The following is a 20,000-nucleotide window of genomic DNA, read 5'->3' on the forward strand; positions in this document are numbered from 1 at the left end:
TGTGTGTAGGCGTCCTGCTACACATCATCGCTGACACTCTGGGCAGCGTGGGCGTGATCATCTCGGCTCTCCTGATGCAGAAATACGACCTGATGATTGCTGATCCGATCTGCTCCATGCTGATCGCTCTTCTCATCGGAGTCAGGTGACACTCTTCATCTTGACCTTCGACCCTTTACTTAAACTTTATTTATAAAAACACCTTATACACACAGCTGCTCCAACCTGCAGACAGAGAAGAAGAACAGGAAACAGTCCCGTTCAGTGTGACTGAAGGACAGGTGATTGACAGCTTATTTACAGACCAGGGTGGGTGGGGCTTTAACCAGCCTGCCGCATGGCCAGCTGTGACCACGCTGTGGTTGCTGCGTGTGTGTGTACAGGGGGCGGGGCCAGCTGTGTCTTTGTTGTGGTATCCTCAGCAGTCGACCAATCAGCGTCTCCCTCTGTAATGACAGACTGCAGGTCTGACGCTTTTAAACACACAATGGACCGTGTGCATGCGTGTCTTAAATGTGTGTTGCCATGGTAACCACAGGTTATCATTATTTTTGGATTTGTACTCGTATCACATCAAAGTTCAAGTTCTTGTCTTATCGTGACATCAAAACTAAAAAGATCTCGTTAGCACTCAAACCACTGAAGAATCCCAGAACCCCCTCAGGGACCCCGTCACAGATCACCAGAACACCTTTAGAACCTTTGAAATGATACCAAGAGCTTCCTGAAGGCTCGGTGGATCCCACACATTGACCTGCACCCTCCTAAAGACTCATGGGACGCTGCAACAACCACGAGAACTGTGGAGGTCTTCAGGGGACCCCTTTAAGAGCCCAGAAAACCTCTTCAGTCCCCATCAGAACCTTTAAAGACCCATCGAACATCGAACAGTGATGGCAGCTCTTAGTTCTCATGCTGACCCCCCATTTGTTATTACTGGACCTAGACCCTCGTAAAGGACCCAGAACCTGATCAGAGACCAGACCATAAAGAATTTTGAGAAGCTTCATAAAGCCTCACACTGACCCTTAGAACCTCCTGTAAGGACGTCACTGATGAAACCTCATATAAACTGTATAAAGAACCCTGAGGAACACCAGAGTGTCCCTGAACACGGCACAAGGCGAGCTGTAGTCTGTGTTCTGGCTGCGGCCCGGCTGCGGCCCCTCCTGATGGATTCTGTCTCAGGTTTCAGCCCCGCTGCACACATCGATCTGGAAAAAGCTTTGCACTAATGTAAGGAATGTGCAATTAGTATTTAATGGAGTCCAACGTGCCAGACCGCCGGTATGAGACCGGAGTCCGGACTCGGTTGGCTGGTTCTCTGGTTGTAAACGTAGGCCTCAGATTTCCCAGAATCCTCTATGATAAATGGAGATGATGTGGTTTGATAGGCTGGAAGTGAACACAGCAGAGCTGTGGTCACAACCACAGGCATCATCAGCTGACTGGAAACTAGTGAACCCGACTCCCCTCATGAGTCTGAGCTGTACTCAGACTCATGAGGGGAGGAGCCTCAGACACACTCACCCTCTGTCTTCTGTGATCTCTGACCCCCAGTGTGGTGCCGTTGCTGAAAGAGTCCATCGGGATCCTGATGCAGAGAACTCCGCCCTCCCTGGACAACGCCCTCCCTGAGTGTTACCAGAGGGTGAGTACAGACCCCTACCCCCTCATCACCTGTCCATATCAGGGTAAGGTACCCTAATTCCTGCTTTACCGTGTTGTGTTCAGGTGCAGCAGCTGCAGGGAGTTTATAACCTGCAGGAGCCTCACTTCTGGACCCTGTGCACGGACGTTTACATTGGAACATTAAAGCTGCTGGTTGCCCCCGACGCAGACACACGCTGGGTCCTCAGCCAGACGCACCACATATTCACACAGGTACCTGAATGCACCTCACCACATATTCACACAGGTACCTGAATGCACCTCACTACATATTCACACAGGTGCCTGAACGCACCACACTACGTATTCACACAGGTACCTGAATGCACCTCACTACGTATTCACTCAGGTACCTGAATGCACCACATGGTCACAAAGTGAAACTGAGCGTTGGTGTTTTGTGCGTCTGCAGGCCGGAGTTCGACAGCTCTACGTTCAGATGGAAACAGCCGCCATGTAGAAGCTCCTCCTCCTCTGAACACCTGGGACCAATCACCTTCAGTCTGCTGCAGGTGACCTCTGACTCCACCCTCAAGGTCACTACAGGTCAGACCGAGAAGGGGGTGGGGGTGTGTGACTGATCTCCCATGATGCACCAGCCCAACGCATCCTGGATGAACTCAAAATGCCCCTCCCCCTTTTTTTAACCTCACCTGTCCATCAGCGGACAGCGTGACCCCCCCCAGCTGCACTTTGTAGACTGGAGCAAAGCATTCTGGGTAAGTGCCTTCATTATAAATCAGAGACAATCTGAGCCTGTTTCCTGTTTGGATGCCCCTCCCCCTGTGACATCACTGCTGGGACCATACTGCTGCCAGCTGATTGGAGAGCGGTGTGTGTGATGTCGCCATGTTTTTTTTTTTTTTAACGTGCCAAATCATGTGACCAAACCTTGTGACCAGTCTTGGGGTTTCATTCTTTTTCAACTGTAATAAATAATTCTGTTTCTCTGAGCTCATCATTCACCGCCATCTTTATTGATGACATCATAACGCAACAATTACACGTCACAACTTGATCACGTTTATTACAGGGATTTCATTCTGATGGATTTCTCTGAAATTCGCTTCCAGTCGAACGCCATAAGCGAGTAGGTGGGACCCCCGTCCCGGAGTGTTTAAGTTCTTATTCAAAAATGAATATTTGATCGATCACAGGTAGGGTTATTATACATGCCGAGCCCCGCCCCCTTCTCCTCGTGTGAGGACACTCACATCCCTGACATAAGGACCAATCAGAACCAGGCATCATAAATGTTTTCTTTTTTAATGATTACATTGTTGATAAAAACTGTGTGTGTATGAGTGTGTTTGTCCTGCTATCTTAAAGAGGACCAACAGTTTGAGCCGTTGAAGTTTCAGGTCCAGGCTGGACTCGGGTCTCGATGAGGTGTAACGTCGGCCTCACACGTTCAAAGGGTCCAGGTCCAGGTCCAGGCTGGACTCGGGTCTCGATGTGGTGTAACGTCGGCCTCACACGTTCAAAGGGTCCAGGTCCAGGCTGGACTCGGGTCTCGATGTGGTGTAACGTCGGCCTCACACGTTCAAAGGGTCCAGGTCCAGGCTGGACTCGGGTCTCGATGAGGTGTAACGTCGTCCTCACAAGGATGGCCAGACAAACGTGTGTGTGTGTGTTAGGAGCAGTAGGTGGAGCTGTCGATCATGTGCAGGTGTTGCAGTGCGTTTGGTTCTGCGCTCACTCGCAGCATGTCCACCTCCAGCGGGTGGAGTCGACCAGTGACCAGCAGCGAATGGAGTGGACCACCGAGGTCACATGACACCAGCTGACGTAGCATCGCCGTGCAGATCTTCTGGTCGTCTGCGCCAAGCCTGGCCACGCCCACACACACAGTGTCCTCCGTCACACCTGTGGGGAACACACGATGCACGAGAGCAGCTGATTGGCTGGATTTACTTGTTTATGAAACATACCTGTCTGATAAACACCTGTAGATAGATTCAAATTTTGACGCTGAGCCACGAGAAGATGACCTTTAACCTCTGCAGGTCGTCTGTTGAGATCCTGTTAGCTTTGTGTTTGAGCCAATCAGATGAGAGCAGACAAGTTGTCACTCACCGAGCTCCGCCCCCTGCTCCTCCTCCCTCCTCCTCTGGATGATCTGAATCAGCTGATCTGCAGCCTGACTGACCGTCATGAAGCGAGGAGGCTCAAAGATCTTCTTCCCTCTGAAAAATGTAAATATTGAAATGAGTCACCTGACTCATCACCTGCTCTGATTCTTCTCAGTGTGAAATCTCAACCTCTTATTTTCATTTCTTATGAGAATATTTAAAGACTTTAAATCTCCGTGAGGAACAGTTTGTGTTGATTATGGCGCCCCCTCCCTTTAGCGTCTTCAGAGACTTTACAGAGGGGATCAGCTGATCCAGCGGGGGACACCAGCGCTGTGTGTGTGTGGAGGCGGAGCTTAGTGTCTTACCTCATCATGTTCTCCACGCTCTGCTCTTTAACTTTAATGTCTGAAAAAACGGAAAGTTTAAATAGATCTGAGACCGCACGTTTTTAGAAATATACAATGTGTTAACTAATAAAAGAAAAGAATCAAAAAGTCCAGAAAGGAAGAAAGAGTTCATCATTTGTACCATCCGATACTCGGTGACTAGACGTGGCAGGGGGCCAGGGGGTTCAGGGAGGTAAATGGCCTTGAGCTCATAAAGTTGTTTCACACTGCAGGTCACACTGACACACATGATCTCTATGTAAGTCATCCATTCATACACCACCACTGAAGCAGAGGGAGCACTGTGGGGACATGTTGCCCAGCTGAGAGGCAATGACTCTACCGACTGAGCCACAGCCGCCCCCCCTGGTCCACCGTGATGGTCTCCTCTGGATGAACCCTGAATGCACCGATCAGCTGCTGCATTCAAGGTCACATCCGTGTGTGTGTGTGTGTGTGTGTGTGTGTGTGTGTGTGTGTGTGTGTGTGTGTGTGTGTGTGTGTGTGTGTGTGTGTGTGTGTGTGTGTGTGTGTGTGTGTGTGTGTGTGTGTGTGTGTGTGTGTGTGTGTGTGTGTGTGTGTGTGTGTGTGTGTGTGTGTGTGTGTGTGTCTCACCCAGCAAGCAGAGTGTGTGAAGTCCAGCTGTTCTGTTTTTACAGATTTTGTCGTAGAAGCTCTCTGGTCTCCACGTGTCCGTCCAAAACACCAACGACACCGTCTCCCCGAAGTTATACAGCTGACACACACACACGCGGGAAATGAAAAGTGGCATTTAAATCTCTTGCAGACGTCTATAGTAACCCGACAGCTGATCTCTCCCCCCCATAAAAGTTTGTATTGCCTGAATAAGCGGGGGGGGGGGGGGGGCTGATGGGACGGACTCCCAGTAGAGGGGCCTCATTAGCATGCCCCCACCCCCTCATTAGCATATTAACGACCTCCCAGTGGAGCTCCTGCTGTAAATGTTAATCTGTGTGTGTGTGACAGCTGGGTCCTGCTCTCTGATTGGCTGCTGTGACAGGTCAGTTATTGATGAGGTCACATTAGTGTAATGAGATTCATCAGCAGATGGCGTGCACACACACACACACACACAGGTCTCAGCTGAGGAGCATTGTGGGAAACCGTCTGCGAGGGACCCTGGTCTCATGCTGCATGTTGGACCAATCAGAACGAACTACCAGTGTAGGAGGGGCTTTAGAAAACAGCCTGTCAGACTGAGCTCAGGGCACACAGAGGTGTGTGTGTGGGACGTACCTGCAGCCCACAGCAGCCCACTGCGTTCATGATGGAGGCGTTATGGATCACTCTGTACGGTATCCCAGCATGCACTGCTCTCAGGACCAGGTCACTGTGTGTGGTGGCTCTGCAAACAAAAAGTTTAAATAGTTTAAACACACACACACACACACACACACACACACACACACACACACACACACACACACACACACACACACACACACACACACACACACACACACACACACACACACACACACACACACACACACACACACACACACACACACACACACACACACACACACACACACACACACACACACACACACACACACACACACACACACACACACACACACACACCACAGAGCTGCTTCATTCGTGCAGATTTCTCCCCAAACCACAGGATTCCTGAGTGACTAATAACAGGGTGCAGCGCTCGCCGCTGGCCGCTCGCCACTCGCCGCTCTCACTCTGCTGACGTTGGTTTCAGAGAAGCTGCTGCTTGTCTGACCGTCTGAACACTTCAAATGGAGATGTTTCTCTCCCGTCACACGTTGATTTGAAGCGTCTGTGACCTCAGCAGCTGGAGGCTACAGACGTCATCGACCTCCGTTTGTTACCACGGCAACAAAGATAGAAGTCCTAGACACCAATTATCAGTCATTTCTCTTTTTGAATGACCAACATGTGAAAAAGAAAGGAAAGGACACATAGTGTCTCAGTGATGTGTGTGTGTGTGTGTGTGTGACGTGCTCAGTCCTCAGACGTGGACAACATGACTCACCCGAACGGGTCGCCCACCACCAGGAACGCCACATCAGTCACATCAGCATCCTTCAGGATCTCGTCAGCCCCCTGCTCCACCAGGTCTCGGTCTGCCAGGATCAGATCCTTCCCATAAAACTCCTCCTGAGGGCGCCAGAGAGCAGACAACGTTTAGTATCAACGACTCAGAGACTAACAGAGAGACTAACAGAGAGACTAACAGAGACTAACAGAGAGACTAACAGAGAGACTAACGGAGACTAACAGAGAGACTAACAGAGAGACTAACAGAGACTAACAGAGAGACTAACAGAGACTAACAGAGACTAACAGAGACTAACAGAGAGACTAACAGAGACTAACAGAGACTAACAGAGACTAACAGAGAGACTAACAGAGAGACTAACAGAGACTAACAGAGACTAACAGAGAGACTAACAGAGAGACTAACAGAGACTAACAGAGAGACTAACAGAGACTAACAGAGACTAACAGAGACTAACAGAGACTAACAGAGAGACTAACAGAGAGACTAACAGAGACTAACAGAGACTAACAGAGAGACTAACAGAGAGACTAACAGAATAACAGAGAGACTAACAGAGAGACTAACAGAATAACAGAGAGACTAACAGAGAGACTAACAGAGAGACTAACAGACTAACAGAGAGACTAACAGAGAGACTAACAGAGACTAACAGAGAGACTAACAGAGAGACTAACAGAGACTAACAGAGAGACTAACAGAGAGACTAACAGAGACTAACAGAGAGACTAACAGAGAGACTAACAGAGACTAACAGAGAGACTAACAGAGACTAACAGAGACTAACAGAGACTAACAGAGAGACTAACAGAGAGACTAACAGAGAGACTAACAGAGACTAACAGAGACTAACAGAGAGACTAACAGAGACTAACAGAGACTAACAGAGAGACTAACAGAGACTAACAGAGAGACTAACAGAGAGACTAACAGAGACTAACAGAGAGACTAACAGAGAGACTAACAGAGAGACTAACAGAGAGACTAACAGAGACTAACAGAGAGACTAACAGAGACTAACAGAGAGACTAACAGAGAGACTAACAGAGACTAACAGAGAGACTAACAGAGACTAACAGAGAGACTAACAGAGACTAACAGAGACTAACAGAGAGACTAACAGAGAGACTAACAGAGACTAACAGAGAGACTAACAGAGACTAACAGAGAGACTAACAGAGACTAACAGAGAGACTAACAGAGAGACTAACAGAGACTAACAGAGAGACTAACAGAGAGACTAACAGAGAGACTAACAGAGAGACTAACAGAGACTAACAGAGACTAACAGAGAGACTAACAGAGAGACTAACAGAGACTAACAGAGACTAACAGAGACTAACAGAGAGACTAACAGAGACTAACAGAGAGACTAACAGAGACTAACAGAGAGACTAACAGAGAGACTAACAGAGACTAACAGAGAGACTAACAGAGAGACTAACAGAGACTAACAGAGAGACTAACAGAGAGACTAACAGAGAGACTAACAGAGACTAACAGAGAGACTAACAGAGAGACTAACAGAGACTAACAGAGAGACTAACAGAGACTAACAGAGAGACTAACAGAGAGACTAACAGAGACCAACAGAGAGACCAACAGAGACTAACAGAGACTAACAGAGAGACTAACAGAGAGACTAACAGAGACTAACAGAGACTAACAGAGACCAACAGAGAGACCAACAGAGACTAACAGAGAGACTAACAGAGAGACTAACAGAGACTAACAGAGAGACTAACAGAGACTAACAGAGAGACTAACAGAGAGACTAACAGAGACTAACAGAGACTAACAGAGAGACTAACAGAGACTAACAGAGACTAACAGAGAGACTAACAGAGACTGACAGAGAGACTAACAGAGAGACTAACAGAGACCAACAGAGAGACTAACAGAGAGACTAACAGAGACCAACAGAGAGACTAACAGAGACTGACAGAGAGACTAACAGAGACTAACAGAGAGACTAACAGAGACTAACAGAGAGACTAACAGAGAGACTAACAGAGACTAACAGAGAGACTAACAGAGAGACTAACAGAGAGACTAACAGAGACTAACAGAGAAACTAACAGAGACTAACAGAGACTAACAGAGAGACTAACAGAGAGACTAACAGAGACTAACAGAGAGACTAACAGAGACTAACAGAGACTAACAGAGAGACTAACAGAGACTAACAGAGACTAACAGAGACTAACAGAGAGACTAACAGAGAGACTAACAGAGAGACTAACAGAGACTAACAGAGAGACTAACAGAGAGACTAACAGAGAGACTAACAGAGACTAACAGAGAGACTAACAGAGAGACTAACAGAGAGACTAACAGAGACTAACAGAGAGACTAACAGAGACTAACAGAGAGACTAACAGAGACTAACAGAGACTAACAGAGACTAACAGAGAGACTAACAGAGAGACTAACAGAGACTAACAGAGAGACTAACAGAGAGACTAACAGAGACTAACAGAGAGACTAACAGAGACTAACAGAGAGACTAACAGAGACTAACAGAGAGACTAACAGAGACTAACAGAGACTAACAGAGACTAACAGAGACTAACAGAGAGACTAACAGAGAGACTAACAGAGACTAACAGAGACTAACAGAGAGACTAACAGAGACTAACAGAGAGACTAACAGAGACTAACAGAGACTAACAGAGAGACTAACAGAGAGGTGATGAGACTTTTATCAATTATGTATTTTGATTTAAAGACTTTTAATTTGACACTGATTTCTGAAGCACTTCCTGAATAATAAAACATGTTCATGTTTCTCTGACTGCTCATCATCATTGATGAAAGTCATCGTGATATAGGGCTGAGTGTACACATGAGAAAGACCACGTCCTACACAGAATCCACTACAACAGCTTTAATGTTGAGAATAAAAACAGCAGAGGCATCCTACGACTTAAAACATCCATCCTTATGGTCCTCAGAGACCCAAAACAAAGATTCAAATATTTCAATCCCTGAGCAATGGCGTTACAGTGAAGTGCACCATCAGAGCTTTGCAGCATATCACTCTGTAACATGTGCATGGGTCACATGACGATCTGAGCATCGTGACATCATCATCAGGAAGAACACACCTCCATGTTCAGTTACAGAGAAGATTTTAAAGGACCAATCAGGAAGATTTCTCTCTTATTCTAAGGAAATCCTGTTTGATACCATGGCAACAAAGATTCAAGTCCTAGACACCTGAGATCGAATCATGTTCTTCTTTTGATCATCAATAAGTAGCAGTGTGTGTGTGTGTGTGTGTGTGTGTGTGTGTGTGTGTGTGTGTGTGTGTGTGTGTCTGTCTGTCTGTCTGTCTGTCTGTCTGTGTGTGTGTGTGTGTGTGTGTGTGTGTGTGTGTGTGTGTGTGTGTGTGTGTGTGTGTGTGTGTGTGTGTGTGTGTGTGTGTGTGTGTGTGTGTGTGTGTGTGTGTGTGTGTGTGTGTGTGTGTGTGTGTGTGTGTGTGTGTGTGTGTGTGTGTGTGTGTGTGTCTCCGGACTCACCAGGGCCTCCTTGCCCACGGTCAGGATGGAGGTGTAGGCCTCCAGGTAAACCCTGGAGCAGCTCTTCACCGCCTGCAGACCCTTCACCGTGATGTCCGCCGCGTCCCCCAGACCCAGGCCGATCAGATACAGCATCCTGCCGGCGTCTGTGTGTGCGAAGGGTCGGTGTCACACTCCAGATAAATCACTACTGTGTTTACTGTCAGCTCCTCTGTCTTCACGTGTAGTCTGTATGGACCGACCGGAATACGGCATGCCGTAAACTGTTTATGTTTCACGACAGCTACAGCAGCGATACGTTCTGTTCTTTGACGCCAAACCTCGTAGAGAAATCTTCGCATTTTGTAAAGTATTCCCTTAAAGCAGAGTTTAATGTGAAGAGAATTATTTTGAACTAAGATTCTGGTGCAGAAAGACATCGTCTTTAATTCGGCGGACATAAATAGAACTACTTTTTTACTTTCAAAATAAAATGCTTACATGATTGTAATATCTCTAAGTGTGCGTCAACGTCCTCGATGGTTTAAATCTGAGGAGACATGACAGTCAGAACAGTTAGAATATCATATGAACAAAGTCGGGTCTTAACTGATACGGAAGAGGATAAGGGACAAACATAAGAAAGAAATAATGAGAGGAGGAAGATTTTTTATCTTCATGCAATTCAAGAAAAAAGTTGATATTGGCAGGCATCACAACTTTGACTGAAGACTGAGAGCTCAACTACCATACTGTACACTGCAGCCTCTACCATCAGTGTGTGAATGGATGAGTTAATACTGAAGGACTCTTTACTCAGCAGCCTCTACCATCAGTGTGTGAATGTGTATGAATGGATGAGTTAATACTGATGGACTCTTTACCCAGCAGCCTCTACCATCAGTGTGTGAATGGATGAGTTAATACTGATGGACTCTTTACCCAGCGGCTTCTACCATCAGTGTGTGAATGGATGAGTTAATACTGACGGACTCTTTACTCAGCAGCCTCTACCATCAGTGTGTGAATGGATGAGTTAATACTGATGGACTCTTTACCCAGCGGCCTCTACCATCAGTGTGTGAATGGATGAGTTAATACTGACGGACTCTTTACTCAGCGGCCTCTACCATCAGTGTGTGAATGGATGAGTTAATACTGATGGACTCTTTACTCAGCGGCCTCTACCATCAGTGTGTGAATGGATGAGTTAATACTGATGGACTCTTTACTCAGCGGCCTCTACCATCAGTGTGTGAATGGATGAGTTAATACTGAAGGACTCTTTACTCAGCAGCCTCTACCATCAGTGTGTGAATGGATGAGTTAATACTGACGGACTCTTTACTCAGCGGCCTCTACCATCAGTGTGTGAATGGATGAGTTAATACTGATGGACTCTTTACTCAGCAGCCTCTACCATCAGCGTGTGAATGTGTGTGAATGGATGAGTTAATACTGACGGACTCTTTACTCAGCAGCCTCTACCATCAGTGTGTGAATGGATGAGTTAATACTGACGGACTCTTTACTCAGCAGCCTCTACCATCAGTGTGTGAATGTGTATGAATGGATGAGTTAATACTGATGGACTCTTTACTCAGCGGCCTCTACCATCAGCGTGTGAATGTGTGTGAATGGATGAGTTAATACTGACGGACTCTTTACTCAGCAGCCTCTACCATCAGTGTGTGAATGGATGAGTTAATACTGACGGACTCTTTACTCAGCAGCCTCTACCATCAGTGTATGAATGGATGAGTTAATACTGACGGACTCTTTACTCAGCAGCCTCTACCATCAGTGTGTGAATGTGTATGAATGGATGAGTTAATACTGATGGACTCTTTACTCAGCGGCCTCTACCATCAGTGTGTGAATGTGTATGAATGGATGAGTTAATACTGATGGACTCTTTACACAGCAGCCTCTACCATCAGTGTGTGAATGTGTATGAATGGATGAGTTAATACTGAAGGACTCTTTACTCAGCGGCCTCTACCATCAGTGTGTGAATGTGTATGAATGGATGAGTTAATACTGATGGACTCTTTACTCAGCAGCCTCTACCATCAGTGTATGAATGGATGAGTTAATACTGACGGACTCTTTACTCAGCAGCCTCTACCATCAGTGTGTGAATGGAGGAGTTAATACTGATGGACTCTTTACTCAGCAGCCTCTACCATCAGTGTGTGAATGTGTATGAATGGATGAGTTAATACTGATGGACTCTTTACTCAGCAGCCTCTACCATCAGTGTGTGAATGGATGAGTTAATACTGATGGACTCTTTACTCAGCGGCCTCTACCATCAGTGTGTGAGTGTGTATGAATGGATGAGTTAATACTGATGGACTCTTTACTCAGCGGCCTCTACCATCAGTGTGTGAGTGTGTATGAATGGATGAGTTAATACTGATGGACTCTTTACTCAGCAGCCTCTACCATCAGTGTATGAATGGATGAGTTAATACTGATGGACTCTTTACTCAGCGGCCTCTACCATCAGTGTGTGAATGTGTATGAATGGATGAGTTAATACTGATGGACTCTTTACTCAGCGGCCTCTACCATCAGTGTATGAATGGATGAGTTAATACTGACGGACTCTTTACTCAGCAGCCTCTACCATCAGTGTGTGAATGGAGGAGTTAATACTGATGGACTCTTTACTCAGCAGCCTCTACCATCAGTGTGTGAATGTGTATGAATGGATGAGTTAATACTGATGGACTCTTTACTCAGCGGCCTCTACCATCAGCGTGTGAATGTGTGTGAATGGATGAGTTAATACTGACGGACTCTTTACTCAGCAGCCTCTACCATCAATGTGTGAATGGATGAGTTAATACTGACGGACTCTTTACTCAGCAGCCTCTACCATCAGTGTATGAATGGATGAGTTAATACTGACGGACTCTTTACTCAGCAGCCTCTACCATCAGTGTGTGAATGTGTATGAATGGATGAGTTAATACTGATGGACTCTTTACTCAGCGGCCTCTACCATCAGTGTGTGAATGTGTATGAATGGATGAGTTAATACTGATGGACTCTTTACACAGCAGCCTCTACCATCAGTGTGTGAATGTGTATGAATGGAGGAGTTAATACTGATGGACTCTTTACTCAGCAGCCTCTACCATCAGTGTGTGAATGTGTATGAATGGATGAGTTAATACTGATGGACTCTTTACTCAGCAGCCTCTACCATCAGTGTGTGAATGGATGAGTTAATACTGATGGACTCTTTACTCAGCGGCCTCTACCATCAGTGTGTGAGTGTGTATGAATGGATGAGTTAATACTGATGGACTCTTTACTCAGCGGCCTCTACCATCAGTGTGTGAGTGTGTATGGATGGATGAGTTAATACTGATGGACTCTTTACTCAGCAGCCTCTACCATCAGTGTATGAATGGATGAGTTAATACTGATGGACTCTTTACTCAGCGGCCTCTACCATCAGTGTGTGAATGTGTATGAATGGATGAGTTAATACTGATGGACTCTTTACTCAGCGGCCTCTACCATCAGTATGTGAATGGATGAGTTAATACTGATGGACTCTTTACTCAGCAGCCTCTACCATCAGTGTGTGAATGTGTATGAATGGATGAGTTAATACTGATGGACTCTTTACTCAGCGGCCTCTACCATCAGTGTGTGAATGTGTATGAATGGATGAGTTAATACTGATGGACTCTTTACTCAGCGGCCTCTACCATCAGTGTGTGAATGGATGAGTTAATACTGAAGGACTCTTTACTCAGCAGCCTCTACCATCAGTGTGTGAATGGATGAGTTAATACTGACGGACTCTTTACTCAGCGGCCTCTACCATCAGTGTGTGAATGGATGAGTTAATACTGATGGACTCTTTACTCAGCAGCCTCTACCATCAGCGTGTGAATGTGTGTGAATGGATGAGTTAATACTGACGGACTCTTTACTCAGCAGCCTCTACCATCAGTGTGTGAATGGATGAGTTAATACTGACGGACTCTTTACTCAGCAGCCTCTACCATCAGTGTGTGAATGTGTATGAATGGATGAGTTAATACTGATGGACTCTTTACTCAGCGGCCTCTACCATCAGCGTGTGAATGTGTGTGAATGGATGAGTTAATACTGACGGACTCTTTACTCAGCAGCCTCTACCATCAGTGTGTGAATGGATGAGTTAATACTGACGGACTCTTTACTCAGCAGCCTCTACCATCAGTGTATGAATGGATGAGTTAATACTGACGGACTCTTTACTCAGCAGCCTCTACCATCAGTGTGTGAATGTGTATGAATGGATGAGTTAATACTGATGGACTCTTTACTCAGCGGCCTCTACCATCAGTGTGTGAATGTGTATGAATGGATGAGTTAATACTGATGGACTCTTTACACAGCAGCCTCTACCATCAGTGTGTGAATGTGTATGAATGGATGAGTTAATACTGAAGGACTCTTTACTCAGCGGCCTCTACCATCAGTGTGTGAATGTGTATGAATGGATGAGTTAATACTGATGGACTCTTTACTCAGCAGCCTCTACCATCAGTGTATGAATGGATGAGTTAATACTGACGGACTCTTTACTCAGCAGCCTCTACCATCAGTGTGTGAATGGAGGAGTTAATACTGATGGACTCTTTACTCAGCAGCCTCTACCATCAGTGTGTGAATGTGTATGAATGGATGAGTTAATACTGATGGACTCTTTACTCAGCAGCCTCTACCATCAGTGTGTGAATGGATGAGTTAATACTGATGGACTCTTTACTCAGCAGCCTCTACCATCAGTGTGTGAATGTGTGTGAATGGATGAGTTAATACTGACGGACTCTTTACTCAGCAGCCTCTACCATCAGTGTGTGAATGGATGAGTTAATACTGACGGACTCTTTACTCAGCAGCCTCTACCATCAGTGTGTGAATGGATGAGTTAATACTGAAGGACTCTTTACTCAGCAGCCTCTACCATCAGTGTGTGAATGGATGAGTTAATACTGAAGGACTCTTTACACAGCAGCCTCTACCATCAGTGTGTGAATGGATGAGTTAATACTGATGGACTCTTTACTCAGCAGCCTCTACCATCAGTGTGTGAATGTGTATGAATGGATGAGTTAATACTGATGGACTCTTTACTCAGCGGCCTCTACCATCAGCGTGTGAATGTGTGTGAATGGATGAGTTAATACTGACGGACTCTTTACTCAGCAGCCTCTACCATCAGTGTGTGAATGTGTATGAATGGATGAGTTAATACTGATGGACTCTTTACTCAGCAGCCTCTACCATCAGTGTATGAATGGATGAGTTAATACTGACGGACTCTTTACTCAGCAGCCTCTACCATCAGTGTGTGAATGGAGGAGTTAATACTGATGGACTCTTTACTCAGCAGCCTCTACCATCAGTGTGTGAATGTGTATGAATGGATGAGTTAATACTGATGGACTCTTTACTCAGCGGCCTCTACCATCAGCGTGTGAATGTGTGTGAATGGATGAGTTAATACTGACGGACTCTTTACTCAGCAGCCTCTACCATCAGTGTGTGAATGGATGAGTTAATACTGACGGACTCTTTACTCAGCAGCCTCTACCATCAGTGTATGAATGGATGAGTTAATACTGACGGACTCTTTACTCAGCAGCCTCTACCATCAGTGTGTGAATGTGTATGAATGGATGAGTTAATACTGATGGACTCTTTACTCAGCGGCCTCTACCATCAGTGTGTGAATGTGTATGAATGGATGAGTTAATACTGATGGACTCTTTACACAGCAGCCTCTACCATCAGTGTGTGAATGTGTATGAATGGATGAGTTAATACTGAAGGACTCTTTACTCAGCGGCCTCTACCATCAGTGTGTGAATGTGTATGAATGGATGAGTTAATACTGATGGACTCTTTACTCAGCAGCCTCTACCATCAGTGTATGAATGGATGAGTTAATACTGACGGACTCTTTACTCAGCAGCCTCTACCATCAGTGTGTGAATGGAGGAGTTAATACTGATGGACTCTTTACTCAGCAGCCTCTACCATCAGTGTGTGAATGTGTATGAATGGATGAGTTAATACTGATGGACTCTTTACTCAGCAGCCTCTACCATCAGTGTGTGAATGGATGAGTTAATACTGATGGACTCTTTACTCAGCGGCCTCTACCATCAGTGTGTGAGTGTGTATGAATGGATGAGTTAATACTGATGGACTCTTTACTCAGCGGCCTCTACCATCAGTGTGTGAGTGTGTATGAATGGATGAGTTAATACTGATGGACTCTTTACTCAGCAGCCTCTACCATCAGTGTATGAATGGATGAGTTAATACTGATGGACTCTTTACTCAGCGGCCTCTACCATCAGTGTGTGAATGTGTATGAATGGATGAGTTAATACTGATGGACTCTTTACTCAGCGGCCTCTACCATCAGTGTGTGAATGGATGAGTTAATACTGAAGGACTCTTTACTCAGCAGCCTCTACCATCAGTGTGTGAATGGATGAGTTAATACTGACGGACTCTTTACTCAGCGGCCTCTACCATCAGTGTGTGAATGGATGAGTTAATACTGATGGACTCTTTACTCAGCGGCCTCTACCATCAGTGTGTGAATGGATGAGTTAATACTGATGGACTCTTTACTCAGCAGCCTCTACCATCAGTGTGTGAATGTGTATGAATGGATGAGTTAATACTGATGGACTCTTTACTCAGCGGCCTCTACCATCAGTGTGTGAATGTGTATGAATGGATGAGTTAATACTGACGGACTCTTTACTCAGCGGCCTCTACCATCAGTGTGTGAATGGATGAGTTAATACTGAAGGACTCTTTACTCAGCAGCCTCTACCATCAGTGTGTGAATGGATGAGTTAATACTGACGGACTCTTTACTCAGCGGCCTCTACCATCAGTGTGTGAATGGATGAGTTAATACTGATGGACTCTTTACTCAGCAGCCTCTACCATCAGCGTGTGAATGTGTGTGAATGGATGAGTTAATACTGACGGACTCTTTACTCAGCAGCCTCTACCATCAGTGTGTGAATGGATGAGTTAATACTGACGGACTCTTTACTCAGCAGCCTCTACCATCAGTGTGTGAATGTGTATGAATGGATGAGTTAATACTGATGGACTCTTTACTCAGCGGCCTCTACCATCAGCGTGTGAATGTGTGTGAATGGATGAGTTAATACTGACGGACTCTTTACTCAGCAGCCTCTACCATCAGTGTGTGAATGGATGAGTTAATACTGACGGACTCTTTACTCAGCAGCCTCTACCATCAGTGTATGAATGGATGAGTTAATACTGACGGACTCTTTACTCAGCAGCCTCTACCATCAGTGTGTGAATGTGTATGAATGGATGAGTTAATACTGATGGACTCTTTACTCAGCGGCCTCTACCATCAGTGTGTGAATGTGTATGAATGGATGAGTTAATACTGATGGACTCTTTACACAGCAGCCTCTACCATCAGTGTGTGAATGTGTATGAATGGATGAGTTAATACTGAAGGACTCTTTACTCAGCGGCCTCTACCATCAGTGTGTGAATGTGTATGAATGGATGAGTTAATACTGATGGACTCTTTACTCAGCAGCCTCTACCATCAGTGTATGAATGGATGAGTTAATACTGACGGACTCTTTACTCAGCAGCCTCTACCATCAGTGTGTGAATGGAGGAGTTAATACTGATGGACTCTTTACTCAGCAGCCTCTACCATCAGTGTGTGAATGTGTATGAATGGATGAGTTAATACTGATGGACTCTTTACTCAGCAGCCTCTACCATCAGTGTGTGAATGGATGAGTTAATACTGATGGACTCTTTACTCAGCAGCCTCTACCATCAGCGTGTGAATGTGTGTGAATGGATGAGTTAATACTGACGGACTCTTTACTCAGCAGCCTCTACCATCAGTGTGTGAATGTGTATGAATGGATGAGTTAATACTGATGGACTCTTTACTCAGCGGCCTCTACCATCAGCGTGTGAATGTGTGTGAATGGATGAGTTAATACTGACGGACTCTTTACTCAGCAGCCTCTACCATCAGTGTGTGAATGGATGAGTTAATACTGACGGACTCTTTACTCAGCAGCCTCTACCATCAGTGTATGAATGGATGAGTTAATACTGACGGACTCTTTACTCAGCAGCCTCTACCATCAGTGTGTGAATGTGTATGAATGGATGAGTTAATACTGACGGACTCTTTACTCAGCAGCCTCTACCATCAGTGTGTGAATGGATGAGTTAATACTGACGGACTCTTTACTCAGCAGCCTCTACCATCAGTGTATGAATGGATGAGTTAATACTGACGGACTCTTTACTCAGCAGCCTCTACCATCAGTGTGTGAATGTGTATGAATGGATGAGTTAATACTGATGGACTCTTTACTCAGCGGCCTCTACCATCAGTGTGTGAATGTGTATGAATGGATGAGTTAATACTGATGGACTCTTTACACAGCAGCCTCTACCATCAGTGTGTGAATGTGTATGAATGGATGAGTTAATACTGAAGGACTCTTTACTCAGCGGCCTCTACCATCAGTGTGTGAATGTGTATGAATGGATGAGTTAATACTGATGGACTCTTTACTCAGCAGCCTCTACCATCAGTGTATGAATGGATGAGTTAATACTGACGGACTCTTTACTCAGCAGCCTCTACCATCAGTGTGTGAATGGAGGAGTTAATACTGATGGACTCTTTACTCAGCAGCCTCTACCATCAGTGTGTGAATGTGTATGAATGGATGAGTTAATACTGATGGACTCTTTACTCAGCAGCCTCTACCATCAGTGTGTGAATGGATGAGTTAATACTGATGGACTCTTTACTCAGCGGCCTCTACCATCAGTGTGTGAGTGTGTATGAATGGATGAGTTAATACTGATGGACTCTTTACTCAGCGGCCTCTACCATCAGTGTGTGAGTGTGTATGAATGGATGAGTTAATACTGATGGACTCTTTACTCAGCAGCCTCTACCATCAGTGTATGAATGGATGAGTTAATACTGATGGACTCTTTACTCAGCGGCCTCTACCATCAGTGTGTGAATGTGTATGAATGGATGAGTTAATACTGATGGACTCTTTACTCAGCGGCCTCTACCATCAGTGTGTGAATGGATGAGTTAATACTGAAGGACTCTTTACTCAGCAGCCTCTACCATCAGTGTGTGAATGGATGAGTTAATACTGACGGACTCTTTACTCAGCGGCCTCTACCATCAGTGTGTGAATGGATGAGTTAATACTGATGGACTCTTTACTCAGCGGCCTCTACCATCAGTGTGTGAATGGATGAGTTAATACTGATGGACTCTTTACTCAGCAGCCTCTACCATCAGTGTGTGAATGTGTATGAATGGATGAGTTAATACTGATGGACTCTTTACTCAGCGGCCTCTACCATCAGTGTGTGAATGTGTATGAATGGATGAGTTAATACTGACGGACTCTTTACTCAGCGGCCTCTACCATCAGTGTGTGAATGGATGAGTTAATACTGAAGGACTCTTTACTCAGCAGCCTCTACCATCAGTGTGTGAATGGATGAGTTAATACTGACGGACTCTTTACTCAGCGGCCTCTACCATCAGTGTGTGAATGGATGAGTTAATACTGATGGACTCTTTACTCAGCAGCCTCTACCATCAGCGTGTGAATGTGTGTGAATGGATGAGTTAATACTGACGGACTCTTTACTCAGCAGCCTCTACCATCAGTGTGTGAATGGATGAGTTAATACTGACGGACTCTTTACTCAGCAGCCTCTACCATCAGTGTGTGAATGTGTATGAATGGATGAGTTAATACTGATGGACTCTTTACTCAGCGGCCTCTACCATCAGCGTGTGAATGTGTGTGAATGGATGAGTTAATACTGACGGACTCTTTACTCAGCAGCCTCTACCATCAGTGTGTGAATGGATGAGTTAATACTGACGGACTCTTTACTCAGCAGCCTCTACCATCAGTGTATGAATGGATGAGTTAATACTGACGGACTCTTTACTCAGCAGCCTCTACCATCAGTGTGTGAATGTGTATGAATGGATGAGTTAATACTGATGGACTCTTTACTCAGCGGCCTCTACCATCAGTGTGTGAATGTGTATGAATGGATGAGTTAATACTGATGGACTCTTTACACAGCAGCCTCTACCATCAGTGTGTGAATGTGTATGAATGGATGAGTTAATACTGAAGGACTCTTTACTCAGCGGCCTCTACCATCAGTGTGTGAATGTGTATGAATGGAT

The 20,000-nt window shown here is 45.4% G+C and overlaps 2 protein-coding genes across 2 annotated transcripts in view; one reads left to right on the forward strand and one right to left on the reverse strand.

Moving 5' to 3' along the window:
- The window catches only part of slc30a7 (solute carrier family 30 member 7), a 12,327-nt gene extending 9,703 nt beyond the window's left edge, over nucleotides 1-2,624 (forward strand). Inside the window, exons 8-11 of the mRNA XM_065956379.1 lie at nucleotides 10-145; nucleotides 1,561-1,651; nucleotides 1,735-1,884; nucleotides 2,084-2,624. Coding sequence (XP_065812451.1) covers nucleotides 10-145; nucleotides 1,561-1,651; nucleotides 1,735-1,884; nucleotides 2,084-2,131 — 425 coding nt within the window. The 3' untranslated portion in view covers nucleotides 2,132-2,624. The remainder of the gene's footprint in view (nucleotides 1-9; nucleotides 146-1,560; nucleotides 1,652-1,734; nucleotides 1,885-2,083) is intronic.
- A 297-nt stretch (nucleotides 2,625-2,921) lies between these two features.
- On the reverse strand, nucleotides 2,922-9,959 carry dph5 (diphthamide biosynthesis 5). Its single transcript, XM_020625824.3, has 7 exons — nucleotides 9,713-9,959; nucleotides 6,165-6,289; nucleotides 5,390-5,498; nucleotides 4,748-4,868; nucleotides 4,112-4,151; nucleotides 3,748-3,857; nucleotides 2,922-3,537 (listed from the first exon to the last, which is right to left on the reverse strand). The coding sequence occupies exons 1-7, from the start codon at nucleotides 9,845-9,847 to the stop codon at nucleotides 3,305-3,307; spliced, it is 873 nt and encodes a 290-aa protein (XP_020481480.1). The 5' UTR covers nucleotides 9,848-9,959; the 3' UTR covers nucleotides 2,922-3,304.
- Nucleotides 9,960-20,000: the final 10,041 nt, after the last annotated feature.

Source organism: Labrus bergylta, chromosome 6 (assembly GCF_963930695.1).
Source record: "Labrus bergylta chromosome 6, fLabBer1.1, whole genome shotgun sequence".
In the NCBI taxonomy this organism is placed as follows: Eukaryota; Metazoa; Chordata; class Actinopteri; order Labriformes; family Labridae; genus Labrus; species Labrus bergylta.

Bases quoted from the DNA above. Each gene is read 5' to 3' on its own strand.
- dph5 (XM_020625824.3), bottom strand. From the start codon at position 9,847: ATGCTGTATCTGATCGGCCTGGGTCTGGGGGACGCGGCGGACATCACG. The intron at 5,499-6,164 runs GTGAGTCATGTT...TTTTGTTTGCAG, and splicing joins GTGGTGGGCGACCCGTTCGG to AGCCACCACACACAGTGACC. The intron at 4,152-4,747 runs GTGAGACACACA...CCGTTTTTTCAG, and splicing joins TCACACACTCTGCTTGCTGG to ACATTAAAGTTAAAGAGCAG.